The sequence below is a fragment of the Tachysurus vachellii genome, chromosome 3, assembly GCF_030014155.1.
Source record: "Tachysurus vachellii isolate PV-2020 chromosome 3, HZAU_Pvac_v1, whole genome shotgun sequence".
NCBI classification, from domain to species: domain Eukaryota; kingdom Metazoa; phylum Chordata; class Actinopteri; order Siluriformes; family Bagridae; genus Tachysurus; species Tachysurus vachellii.
Window position 1 is genome coordinate 7,940,448 of NC_083462.1, and position 14,458 is coordinate 7,954,905.

At 38.5% G+C, this 14,458-nt stretch overlaps 1 protein-coding gene across 1 annotated transcript; it reads right to left on the reverse strand.

Moving 5' to 3' along the window:
• Window positions 1–8,740: 8,740 nt before the first annotated feature.
• Window positions 8,741–12,917, reverse strand: nrsn1l (neurensin 1-like). Its single transcript, XM_060864861.1, has 4 exons — window positions 12,856–12,917; window positions 12,696–12,769; window positions 11,106–11,291; window positions 8,741–10,244 (listed from the first exon to the last, which is right to left on the reverse strand). Exons 3-4 carry the CDS (start codon window positions 11,280–11,282, stop codon window positions 9,840–9,842), a joined length of 582 nt encoding a protein of 193 aa, XP_060720844.1. The 5' UTR covers window positions 11,283–11,291; window positions 12,696–12,769; window positions 12,856–12,917; the 3' UTR covers window positions 8,741–9,839.
• Between the last annotated feature and the right edge of the window lie 1,541 nt (window positions 12,918–14,458).

Sequence of the window (14,458 nt, forward strand, 5' to 3'; positions counted from 1 at the left end):
GATCACTGTGTTTTTGCTATGAGTGTTTTTTTTTTACTCCTTATCGTAATTTAAAGGAAACTTGATACTAATTTTTGCATTACAGTACAATCAAAGCCAAGTAACTAATTTCATATACTGTACAATCTACAGTACACATATATTTCTATTGTATGTCCAGGACCTCAATTAAAAACAGAGCTCAAAATAAATGAACTTATTTCATGAGCTTCACTCACTCACTCATCTTCTACCGCTTATCCGAACTACCTCGGGTCACGGGGAGCCTGTGCCTATCTCAGACGTCATTGGGCATCAAGGCAGGATACACCCTGGACGGAGTGCCAACCCATCACAGGGCACACACACACTCTCATTCACTCACGCAATCACACACTAGGGACAATTCTTCCAGCGATGCCAATCAACCTACCATGCATGTCTTTGGACCGGGGGAGGAAACCGGAGTACCCGGAGGAAACCCCCAAGGCACGGGGAGAACATGCAAACTCCACACACACAAGGTGGAGGCGGGAATCGAACACCCAACCCTGGAGGTGTGAGGCGAACGTGCTAACCACTAAGCCACCGTGCCCCATTTTATGATCTTATTTTATTTATTTACAGGTGATTGACAGCCCTGTGGTCTTTAATAAGAAAACATGGTAGTGTTTGAGTAGGCAGAAAATCCAACTGTATTGATATGGGATTAAGAAGCATATAACTACAACATATAAACAAACTAATTCATAAATACATAAATAAATAAATAAACAAACAAACAAATAAATAAATAAATAAATAAATACATCATTTTAACCGCAAGAGGGCGCGCTGTCATAAGAAATGCCATTATTTAGTCAGGTTAATCAGTGAGTTTTCACATGCTGCTACATTTTCTTATATTTATACGTAGATTAGATTACAGCAACATTTTCCAAATGACTAAGATGGAGTCTAAAGCAAAGAGTAAACTGGTATTTTTTTATTATTATTATTAATATTATTATTAATATTATTATTATTATTATTTTGTATGTATAGTATGTGGGCTGTAGTTTTGATTAAAATGTTAATAGAGACTCATTGGGAATACAATCTCTGTAGTAAATACATGTAACTTTTACTCTATAAAGTCAATCAGTTAATCAATATGGTGGTCTTTTGTATGGAGTATCTGAGGGTCAGAGTCTCACTCTCACTCATTTTCTACCGCTTATCCGAACTACCTCGGGTCACGGGGAGCCTGTGCCTATCTCAGGCGTCATCGGGCATCAAGGCAGGATACACCCTGGACGGAGTGCCAACCCATCGCAGGGCACACACACACACTCTCATTCACTCACGCAATCACACACTACGGACAATTTTTCCAGAGATGCCAATCAACCTACCATGCATGTCTTTGCACAGGGGGAGGAAACCGGAGTACCCGGAGGAAACCCCCGAGGCACGGGGAGAACATGCAAACTCCACACACACAAGGTGGAGGTGGGAATCGAACCCCGACCCTGGAGGTGTGAGGCGAACGTGCTAACCACTAAGCCACCGTGCCCCCGGGGTCATAGTCTGAGTTTCAAAACGAATCAGTGTTTTCCCCCTCTTAGGACCACTGTGTGATAAGAAGTAATTAGACAGACAATTACCGACTTCATTTGTCTAATTGTTGGGTTTCACATATTTGGATGAACCTAGAAATCCCAGTACTGCTCTTGGTATCCGGGGTCCATGTTAATGGCATCAGGGGGAATTCTGATGATTTACTTCATTTGTTTTTAATCAGGGGTCTTTATTCAATCTATAGTTTGGGTAACAGGTTTGTACTTTCAGAGTGTTCTAATAAGTCAATATCATATCATAATATCACTGGAACTATAAAAGAAAGAGAGAGAATGAGAAAACCTACTTTTCTTCTTCCTGTGATCGTCAAGACATTCGTTTGATGCTAATTCCTGTTGATCGTGTGGAACATGAGGAACATGTGGATCATGGGAAACATGAGGAACACATGGAACATTCCGCACATTTCCACATGTTAAAGAAGGAAAATGTTCATTTTTCATGGCTTATAATGGATAATTCATGCACAATTAGATTTCAAGCATGAGTGTAATACACCGATGTGATTTATGACGTATGACGTGAAGATGAACTGATAATGGGTTGGTGAAGGCAAAACGGTGTTTCTTGAGAGCAAGAAATTAGGGTTTAGCAATGTTTTAAATTATTTCTCTGAAACATACAAAGCTTCCTGGTCGTGCTTGCAGCTCAGCCTATTTAGCGTAATTACATTTGCATTTTCAGATGAAGGAACACAGTTCTCCTGCAGCTCTAAGTGGATTTGGATGCATCCTGACGGTATCTGGATGTCGTGATGATGTGATGAGATAAGCCGAGCAAGCACAGGTCATTTAACGTCACCACTGAAGAAAATATTATATATATATATATATATATATAATTCTAGTCAATCCCTGAAATCCCTTTGTATATTTAAGCACTCAGGGACTGAACACGCTTTCTGTTTCTATATATACAGACTCTATAACCTTTTCCACATCGTTCTTTGTCTGGATTTTATTTGCTTTAGCCATTTCACTCCCATTACACACTTTTTGCATTACATCATTCTTTGACTTAACTTCTGTCATAAATACATGATGCCTCTTTGTTATCTAACACAAACACTTCCTCACACTTCCATAAGGTGGTGCTAGCACACTTTCTTGCCCCCAACCTTAACCGGCTGAAAAATATAGCATTACATCATCGGTTTGATAAAAAAAAAAAAAGAAAAAGAAAGAAAGAAAGAAATAGACTGAGCTTTGCTGCTTGGCTTCTTGAAAGTGGAGCATTTTCCCACCTGTGTCAAAGCTGTTAACAGATAATGACATCATCTGAAATTGGCCACGGATTTGGGACACGGCTGGACTGAACTGATTGAGCCGCTAAGCAACTCACCAGGCTGAATTAACTGGGTTGTCCTTTGAAATCTTTGAAACCACTATATGGCTCTGTCATTTGGAGCACTTTAAGCTATATTAAAGGTTGGATCAAGGATGTAATGAACAGTGATGTCAGGAAATGAGTACATGGATGTTTGTATAAGAGGATTTACTTACTGAGAATGAACAGAACCTTATTTCTTTCTTTAAACAAAACCATTTTCTCAGCTGAATGTCAAGACACACCAGAGCAGATTCTGTCGATTAAAGTAAACATTGTAGCTCTATATGAAGGATAGATGGGTAAAAGTAAATATAGAGGGGGCATTTATATATTTACAATACATATATGAGCTCTAAGGATGTAACTGGTATGATTTGGCCTAACGTTAATCTAAATATGGATAAAATGGGGTCCCATTTATCCATCCATCCATCCATCCATCCATCCATCCATCCATCCATCCATCCATCCATCCATTCATTCATAACCCAGAAGGTTCACAGGGCATCTGTTGGAGCTTGAGATCCTACAGGATGCAAAAATAAAATATAGCTGTGCTTTCATGTGGCCATGAGCAACTTTCACATCTGTAGTTTCTTGTACAAACAAAAAACATAACCATTAAAATGATTGTCCATGTTTCTACATCCATTCTTATTATGAGAAGAATGTGAAGGTTGCACCGCTTTAAATTAGGTTAATTATTTGTTTATATATTTTGGGAAATAGAGCAAGGTAAATTCTTTACAAAATATACAAATATAAAATAATACCTGCATGAATGGGATTATATAAGTCTCTAGGTGGGACCAGTTATGAACTTGACACTGACTCTGAGGTTAATTAGAAATACAGATATTAAAAACAACCCATCTGTTGCTAAACACACTTCCTAAGCTTTCCTGTATCCCATTGATCAGGGGATTAGGGACCACCGTACCTTCTCCTGTAGACCTTCTGTGCACAGGATGTTTAGGTTTACAGTACATACGGTATATACGGCGTTTGGCAGACGGCCTTATACAGAGGTACAAAAATGCTTTGAAGTCTCTAACAATGAATACATCAGCACTTAAGTGCTTAAGGTTACAGACTTATGATATCATCAACCTAAAACTCTGTTCAGGTTTTTATTTTTAAATATACACATAAAACAAACAGGGATAATAAGAGCTAGTATAAGTGTTAAGAAGATGTAGGTCTTCACCCGTCGTTTGAAGATATACAGTACGGTGCCTCGGCTGTTCGGACATCTAGGGGAAGTTCATTCCACCACCACGGTGCCAGAACAGAAAAGAGTCTTGTTGTATATCTAACTCTTACCCTGAGAGATGGTGGGACCAGTCGAGCAGCGCTGGTGGATCTGATGGTGCGGGCTGCAGTGTGAGGAGCGATAAGAGCTTTGAGGTAAGAGGGCGCTGGTCCGTTTTTGGCTTTGTAGGCAAGCATCAGTGTTTTGAATCTGATGTGTGCAGCTACCGGAAGCCAGTGTTCAACATGTTCAAAATTTTTTGAACCTCTCTCTATTTGTTTTCTCAGCAGTGATAACGCGGATTGAAAAGATCTTTTCAAAACGATGCTTTTCATTAACAAGTACTACTAACGTACTACAGACCTACATACAGTACAGGACAATAAGTGTAGATATAACTGATATAGTCTTCACTTCATATATAATATATACAGGGTGTCGTACTAAAGGAAAGTTTATACCATGTACAGTAACAGTGTACCATGCTGAGGAAAATGACTTCCCTAACAGCAGCTCAGAAATAATTTCCAGCTAATTCTGAGGCAAATCCTAGGTTTTATCAACGCAGCCTGTATTTCTATAACTACAGCTCGCACACGTACTGTGTTTAGACGTGCGCTCGCTCTCCACGCTGGTGACTTAAAAAACGCTTGTTGATCTGGTGAAGCTTCCATGAGGAGACATTTATTTAGCCTTTTAAAGCCTCTCTGTTACAATCAAGTATAACAGTAAAGAAATGTGCTGACATGACAGATTTTGCACTTTGAGGTTTCTCTGTAACTCGTTGCATCTTTTATTTCTTTGCTTAATAATTAAAGACAGAGAAAAAAGAAAGTCTGGTGAAGGATGTTTTAACATGGATGTAACGGTATTCAATTTTAAAATAAACTCAAAATGATGCTAAAAAAGATAAATAAAATGTTTTGGGGATGATGGGGACGCAACATCTCATCATGTTTTATTCCTTAATTGTGAAATTGATGTACAGTCAGAACAAACTGTAAAGTTATCTGCCGTTTAACATCATCCCCTTTGTCTGAAAGTTTCAGTGTCTTCTCTCCAAGCATAATAGTCCACAACCCATCTTTGATGAGCAGGAGGAATTTCATTAGATTGCTGATATGGTTTCATCTTATTTGTCATGCCGGAGGCTACTTTGCAGGATCTGAACACACACACACACACACACACACACACACACACACACACACACACACATCTATCTATGCAGCTATTCATATATGCAAACATTTCTGTCAAATCGTCCGGCACCTGACAGCACTGTGAGCCCAATAAACCAATATGGAGATAAGAGCTGGTGTCAGTAGGCAGAACTAATATTATTTGTGTGGTGGAAAGCGTTTATCTGTCACAGACTGAGAATGGATGATTTTGTGTCACTTTTGTTTAATAATGATGTAGCAATTGCAATATGCCCACTGGCTCCGGCTCTATTAAAGTTTAAAAGATTATCCAAATTAAAATCTCATTTACAATATTGCTTTTTTTGGCAATACAAGGTGGGTCCTATTGGATATAATATTTCTCACTGTGCTATCCAATTAACATTTTCACATTCAACAAACTGCAGGGATGAAAAAGATGAGCACGCCTCTTTGACAGTGTGCTGTTATGATAGCTGCATCTAAGCAAGGAAACCTGACTTAATAAAACTTTTAATTTGACTGCCGGAGATGTGAAGTGGCACATTCTGGCCATTTCAATGCCCTCATTTACATACATTTTCTCCCTTGTTTGACAATCTGTGTCTAAACCTTTGTCTAAATGACAGTGGTTTATCGTGTTTGCTCGGTATATGTCATATCACGTCGAATTCAAGTTATTGCTTATAATGACATGGTTCTCGGTTAAGCTGCATAACAGAGCATCACTTTTTAATCATTTGGCAGCTTTCGTTGTAAAGTCGACTGACACAGTGTGATCACAGACGCTATTTTATTCAAATATCAGGACTGCAGTGAATATTTAGTTATCACACTGAATAAATATTTAACTATTTACTTCTCTCTATATACGTTCCTAGCATTATTTGAAATAAATCTCTAGATACAGTATCTATCACCCTGAAGTTGATGAATTTCCTTGAGCAGCATGCTCCAGTGAGATTTATTACTTTTCTACTACAGCAAACTTTACACCACAGGCAATGTTTATTTATTAAAGAACAATGTACTGTATGATTTATATGTTTTAACCAGCATGGTTGTTGGTTTGATTGTTTCAGAATCTGGAGATTTCCTGGGATTGCAAAGCAAAATAGTCTCTAGAGTTTACACAGAACAGTACAAGAAAAAGAAGGTAGAGACACTGGGTTTGCTATAAAGGAGAATGGCTACGCCGGTGGAGCTGGCCGGAAGGCTACACCTTTCAACCATGGTGAGCAGAAAAGCATCTCTGAATACATAACCTTGTGGTGGATGTGCTACAACAACAAAAGACAACATCGGGTTTCACTCCTGCCTTCCAAGAACAGGAAGCTGATGCTACAGTGAACACAGACTCAAAACTGGACCAGGTCTTTGTTTACAATGTCACTGCAAATGTTCTGCTGTTTGATATGAACATTTACTGAAGCTCTTTACCTGTAGCTGCATGATTTTATGCATTGTGATGTGGCCTCGTGATTGGCTGATTGGATACAATGATTATTTATATACAGTACATGAGAAGGTGTACAGGTAAGTTTATATATTTTACACTGAGATGTATTGTCTAAGGGGGGCACGGTGGCTTAGTGGTTAGCACGTTCGCCTCACACCTCCAGGGTTGGGGGTTCGATTCCCGGCTCCGCCTTGTGTGTGTGGAGTTTGCATGTTCTCCCCGTGCCTCGGGGGTTTCCTCCGGGTACTCCGGTTTCCTCCCCCGGTCCAAAGACATGCATGGTAGGTTGATTGGCATCTCTGGAAAATTGTCCGTAGTGTGTGATTGTGTGAGTGAATGAAAGTGTGTGTGTCCTGCGATGGGTTGGCACTCCGTCCAGGGTGTATCCTGCCTTGATGCCCGATGACGCCTGAGATAGGCACAGGCTCCCCGTGACCCGAGGTAGTTCGGATAAGTGGTAGAAGATGAATGAATGAATCAATGAATGAATGTATTGTCTGAAGATATCTTTTAGAGCGAGGCAGTTACCTGTACAGCTATATATGTTTTAATTTTTTCGGATGGGCCAAGGTTGGAGATAAGTGTGTAAATAAGAGCAATGCATTATTCAGCTACTATATAGGCTGACTTTATAGACACTTTACTGTATCTCATCTGTATTAGACCCCCTTTACTTTTACAAAGAAACCACCATAGATGATCATACTACTGACCACATATTATTATGTTTACCTAAATAATTGCTAATAGAATGTAGTCTGAATTCAAAGCCTCTCATTTCTTTGACATTCCAGCATGCATACTGTTACATCCAATTTTACCTCCAGCCCCAGATTTGACATGAAGTTATAAGCACTGCAGTACACCCATTTGCAGATGTAGAGAAAACAGTGGTGGCTTAGGAATGGATGGAAACCTATCTGCTGATACCTCACACAGAATGAGTCATATACAGACGCCCGGTCAATGAAGCGTTCCCGTCTCATCTCATTTTCCCCGGAGCGCTCCTCTCTCACTGCACTCTGTTCCACTGACTGAGCTTCTCCATGCTCACGATGGGGCTGGGCTGGATAAACAGCCACGCTTTCTAGTTATGGAGACATCCGTCCTGCAAAGAGGAATGCCTCAAATCAGTGTGTTCAGTGGTCTGAGGCTGAATGGCCACGAACTGCCAAAAATCAATGGATGTCAGGTTGCTGGTGACAGCAACATCTCGAATTAGTGTGTGCACACTGTGTAAGGTATTAATATACTGTATAACCAAAAAAGCGATGATATACATTTATAGATACCTATAAGGATATTTTTTCTACCATCTCTGTGTTCTACATTAAGACATACTGTATAACCACAGAGCAGTGAGGACTGTGGTTTTGCTTGCTGGGTAATTGATTGTTAATGGCCCCTGATCTGTGGACTGTGAATGGCAGATGAGAGAGGATGACTCACTGTGGGGGAGGGAGGAAGGAGGGAGGGATGGATGGAGGGAGGGAGGGAGAGAAGCAGAAATGGTGGAATGACTCATTGTTGTGTTCCCTGAGTCTGTTTACAGCTTCTGAGATATCTGACCAGATGATAGCCATCCAACAGGAGCAGAAGTGGTTTAAAGCCAGATCTGAATTTATTAATAAGAGGTGGGTCTATACTGTATGCAGCAGTTTGAGCATGCTAATCATTTATATATAAATTAATATGTATATATATAAATATATAATGAAAAAAAAATCATATAAAACTGTACAGTGGAAATCTAAGTTAATATAACGATATGCAAATGAAACGATAGAGAGTTTGACAAGTAAACACAGTGTGAGCTGAGAGAGTGTTTTTAATTAAGGTGTTAAAATACACAAAAACCAAAGATAAACTGCTAATCATAATTATATTGTGTTAAAATGAACAATAGAAAGAAATCGGTTTGAGACTGCACATATTATTACATAAGAAACTATTGCGCTTTTCTCTCTTGAATATATCATCCCCATTTTTTTCTATAGCTTGATACACAAAGTCAGTCCTAAAGGGAAAGTCTCCTGACGATACATCATGTATTACAATATCGTGGCCTTGTATTTATTTAACTCTACCTTTGAAATATACTCAGATGCCAACTTGAGTCAAATAAACATAAAGCAAAGACAAACTGCAATAATATGCTTCTGATAAAAATTTCATTGGAAAATGTCTTGTTTTCTACTATAGTAGATCTCTCTGTCTTTCAGATAGAAACAGCAGCAGCAGAAGAGATTTATTGTATATTATAACACGGCGCTGAAGAGTTCTCGAATCCAAAGGTGCTGATTCATTTTCTATACATTTCCAAAACCTTTTTTTTATAGCTTTATAATTTTCTATATATCTTTTCCGTAGTGTAGGAACTCTTTCCTAGGATGGACAACGCAAGGCTAATAATAAATGGATTATGTAGAATGTGTGATTTAAAAAAACAAACAAAAAAAACAACAACATATGACTGCTGATATGATGAATCTTTCTGCAAACAGAAATTTACTTAACATTTAAGGAATAAGTCTGTAGTCTCAGTTCTTTCTTAAGAGTAGTTTATGATTTCTGGTTTCTTGGTAATGTCACAAGCAGTTTCTTATGACTTAATAACTTCAAGAGAGATGAAAATGACAGTGTGCTGAGGAAATGTCTACTGTAAGTGATAACAAGAACTAGTTGATCTAATGAACATTCCACAACATTCAGTTAAGCTGTTGACATCTTCCTGATGTAAGAGGAAAACACCTCATTGTGTGCTGTTATACTGTAGATATCACATCACGCCATCATGGATTTTCCTGACAAATGTATGCCTATACTGCCAATGTACCAGTACAATAAGATTCAGTGTCAACACACACCATCATGTTTCATTCCTTACTTAAAATATTATGATTTGTTATATTAGAAATTTTACATTATTTCAATTTACATTACATTTTACATTGCAAACTCAACACCAAATAACTGCATCAGCGCAAACTGGCCTAGTGAATCCAGGTCTTCAGTAGGGCAGGATTATTTAGGTTACTTATGGTTGGACATCCTCCACTTTAGGCAGCGCAACAGGCACAGCTGTATCACCTGCAGCTGGACTGGGAGCTTTAGTGAGAACATTTGTTGGGCTCTTTCCATCCGCTCCACCTCCCCTCACATTGATGCCCTTCGTTTCTTTCCCAGGAGGCTGTGGACTGGTTGTGGGTCTGGAGAAAGCAGACAGCAGCAAGCCAGCGGTCATCATCAGGCCCCCCAGGGTCAGCATCCCAGTGCCAGCCTGCACACACATGTTCAGGGCCTGGTTGTGTCGCATAGAATGCCGATCCACGAAGAGTAAGTCACCCTCTCCAAATGCCTCGATTCGAGTTGGAACGGCAAACCCCACTGCCAAAACCACCAACCCCATGGCTAATAGGACCGTTCCGACTGCAAGAGAAACCTGACAGACACAGGACTCCTGTCATGACAAGGCACCTTCTCTGCATTCCTGTACTGTTTTTAACACATACTCAAACAGACCACATATGTTTACATGTCTAACATGAAGGAGAAAGTGTATAGCTGGTTGTGTTTCAGTGGGAACAAAATCAACATGGTTGCAAGAAATATTTCTTTGGTGATTGGTGTAGTTGATTTGCTGTCGAGTTAAATCCCTTAGCTAGATGTCTAACTTGCTAACTAGACAGCAGCGGATGCTAATCAAAAGCCAATCTGCTATGGGGTCACTGACAACATGAGGTCCAACAGATCAGTTGGAATCAGACTTTTTACTCACTTCTTATTCTTTTGAATGGTTTAATTTTCATTCTGAAAAAGAAACTGAATAAAAGTGATTGCTAAACTACAACTACATCAGCACCTACTAGCATAAACTAAATTAGACCAAGTCATGTTTCAGACACTTGTCAAGTCTGAATATAAGCAAAATGTACAGTACTGGTATAATGAGCTGAAGATTGTGAAGGAAGACATGTTTTGTTAATATTTTATAATGTATTGTGTCTTTTTGTTCAGCAGTCCAAATATCCACCTCTCTCAGATATTTTGGACTGCACCCAAGTGTTGTCCCATGTAAAAAACTTAGCACACCAGAACAGGAAAACACTAAGGTTTGATACAAACGGACTAAATATATTTTTACTAAATACGGCTGCATATTTGAAGGCACCATTTACAGTTTGGTGGGCAAGTTCTGGTGCTGAGCATGACAGTCATAGGATAATAATAATAATAATAATAATAATAATAATAAATTGTTTTCCAAAATAAATGAGACAATGCCTAAGTAAAATGTCCTTACCTTGCAGAGGCCTAAATGCCACCACTGGTGTGAACGCTGATACTGAACATCCTCCTGGTCCCATACAGAGGCTGTACATTCTTCATAGAAATAATGCAGGTATGAGCGAACCCCAAAACTGCACCTTGGCATGTTCTTGGCACACCCAGGCCCATGCACCTCTGAGTAAGAGGCCATATCTTAGACCTAAGATGAAAAAATTAACCGTGCTTTTTAATGAGAAGAATGGAAATGATATATGGAATGTTTGGATGAAATGGAAAATTGCAGTATGGAAAATGGAAGATGGAAATTTAAATTTTTATATAAATTCGATGATGTATGTTATAATCTTTCCATAAGAATGTTTTTTAAACATTTAGTTGGAGACATCAAATTTTACACTTCTTTATACCTGAAAATGTAATTAATTCCAGTGGAAACATACAAATACACTCAGCTGCATTATATAATCACATTATGATAAAATATCTATCATCAAATAACATTAAGCATAAGGTTTCTATATGTACAAAAAACTGTGTTCAAAGCTCGAGAGTTCAAGCTGTAGTAATGATAGTGACTCGTAGTTCTTAATATTAATAGTGATGTTATTAATGTTGCATTTATTAATAATGCAAGCTATCAAAAGTAACATTGGAGGTTCTCTCTCTCTCTCTCTCTCTCTCTCTCTCTCTCTCTCAGACACTTTGCTCTGTTTGAAGGTCAATGTGAACTGTTAATGCCTGTTACTGTCCAGAAGGTAATGAGTCTCTCACACACACACACACACACACACACACACACACACACACACCTCTTTGAGTTGCAGTAATATTAGCATTAGTATTAGAATCAAAGTCATACACTATATAAAATGGCTATTACTACAGCCACACAATATCCTACGTATTATTTCTAAAGGCAGTGTTTTCTGTTGCATCGCCTTCATTAAACTCTACTAACAAATATCCATGAAGTATTTCTTATGATAGATCTGGCAACCTGGATCAAGATCTCTGCATCCATCAGAAACACTACATTGATTTTGATCCAAAATAATTAAACCCAGTCACTATGTACACATATGAAATGTTTCTAGTATATTATAGTATCTATTGCAACAATTTAATGAAACCTCTCGATCCATCTGGATCTATTATGCCATATGAGCAGTAGAAAGAGACTATAATGCCATTGTTTTTGCTTAGGATTAGAAAATTCCGATTCTTTAACATGGATCAACAGGTTCGGTATCGATGACTCTGTAGCACTCAACACTGTTAAACATCAAATATGAATCATTTAATCTTGTCTATAAATTCATGTTGTATAAATCTTTTGTATTTATCACATAAACAGGTCTAAACATAAAGCAATACCCAAATAACCGGCGCGCGGGCGCGCACACGCACACGCACAAACACACAAACACACACACGCACACACACACACACAAACACACACAAACACACACACAATGTTATTCCTCTAGCCTTTTCCCTTAGCTGTTGTTACACTTCTTCGGCGAGCACCCATTAGTGCGTAAAGGTAAGAATAAAGGTGCGCCCTTAACTGTCTGGAGAGAAGGATGGAAAAACAAAGCGATACCCAGTTTAAAGGCTGTGCTGATCCTCAACACGGCTTCATCCGCGTAACATGACCGTGTACCGAGTTCCTCCTTGCTATGAGTAAATAAATAAATAAATAAATAAATAAATAAATAAATAAATAATATTAATGAATGAATGAATTAATCCTCTCACCGTACCGTAATAATAAGTATGACACAACATTACGCAGCCATTAGTCAAGTCCCACACCTCATATTATTGTACTTAGAGGCAAAATGGCCACCTTTGGTAACTATGGTGACCTGAAAAGTACTATTTATATTCCTCTGTAGTATGGCAGAACGTGGCTTTTCTCAAGCCTATGGATGTAGGATAGTGTTTTGTTAATGAACAACTAATAGCAGCAACATTATGAACTAATTTTGACAAGTATATAAAAAAAGATAGATAAAATAATTATAATTATATCTTGTTCTGTTCTGTTCTGTTCTGTTCTGCCAGTACACATTTTCAGTCTTCCTAGAATATACTGTATATCTACTTTAGGTTTGTTTTGTACTGTGTGAAAAAAAAAACAAACAAAAAAAAACCGGTCATCGCTTTCAAGGGCTCACATAAAATATAACCGAACAAAATCCATAATCTATAGACCTTGAATTTTGAGGCTGTTGTAGGAGTCTCGTAGACAAACCAACACATATCAAATATGTGTATAACCAAACTGAATAATCAATAAATTATTTATAATCTTCTGATATTCAGGTGGTTACTCTGCTGAAAAATTCAGCTTGGTCTGACCAGCTGCCAAAACAAGCCAAGATCTGAACTTGATAGACCATTTTTTTGCCAGCTGGTGACTGCCAGAAGAAAGACGTTTCTAAATTACTATTGATAATGTTACATGGTTGACAAGGTTAAGAATATAAGTTTAAAACGGAAGCTGTAAAGTAACTGCTGGCTGTTCTTTAAGTTTGAAAAGCCTTGTATGTGTTTTGGTATCTGGTATAGGACCAAGCTGGATTTTTCACCAGTGAAGATGATTAATCATTAAAAAGTGGCTTATGTGCTTTATAAGGTTATAGTCAATACTTTCACAACATGTTTCAACCTTGGTGCTGTAGAAGAGTGTTTTTTATGCTTTCTAATACATTTTAAATTGACATCAGGTGGCACACTGTCACTGCCTCTTGCTTACAGTACATTGAAGCGCAATAATTTCACACTGGAGTTATTGAGAGAAACCTGCTTCCAGTTATAGATCTGATACAGATCCATTTAACCTATAGCTAATCCACATTAACAGCCACATAAATGTCATGCCTTTGGCACGGTGTTGGGGAGACCTCTGATAATGGACATTTCCCTGCAGCATACTCATTCTGCATCCTTTCATATAACCTTTTAGCTGGTCTGTGGATAAATGCTGCTGTTTTTGAGTGATTTTACCTTGCTGTTCATTGCACTGGTCACTGCTGAGGCCTTTGCTCACCCCTCATTATCCCTGTTGGGTCTGGTTCTCCCTGGGCACTATTTTCTTAGATTATTCCACATCCTCTGTCATCTGACAGGATAGTGCCTTCACTAAGGAGCAGGTCATTCGGGACAGATTCATTGACCTCACCACACTGTGGCCACACACTTCATTAGCATGAAGCTAGAATCATTAATAATGTTAGCATCCTGTCACTCCAATGTGGGACATACACGATTATACTTGCCAGCTGGACTATGATATTATGTTACGTTGTAATATCAATATTATGATGAATTGTCAAAATGTACAATATTTTTTTTGTGAAA

What these genes read in the sequence shown, in the direction of transcription:
- nrsn1l (XM_060864861.1), bottom strand. Translation starts at nt 11,282, where the DNA reads ATGGCCTCTTACTCAGAGGTGCATGGGCCTGGGTGTGCCAAGAACATG. An exon ending in GGCATTTAGGCCTCTGCAAG is followed by an intron (nt 10,245 to 11,105) that starts GTAAGGACATTT and finishes TGTGTCTGTCAG; the next exon opens with GTTTCTCTTGCAGTCGGAAC.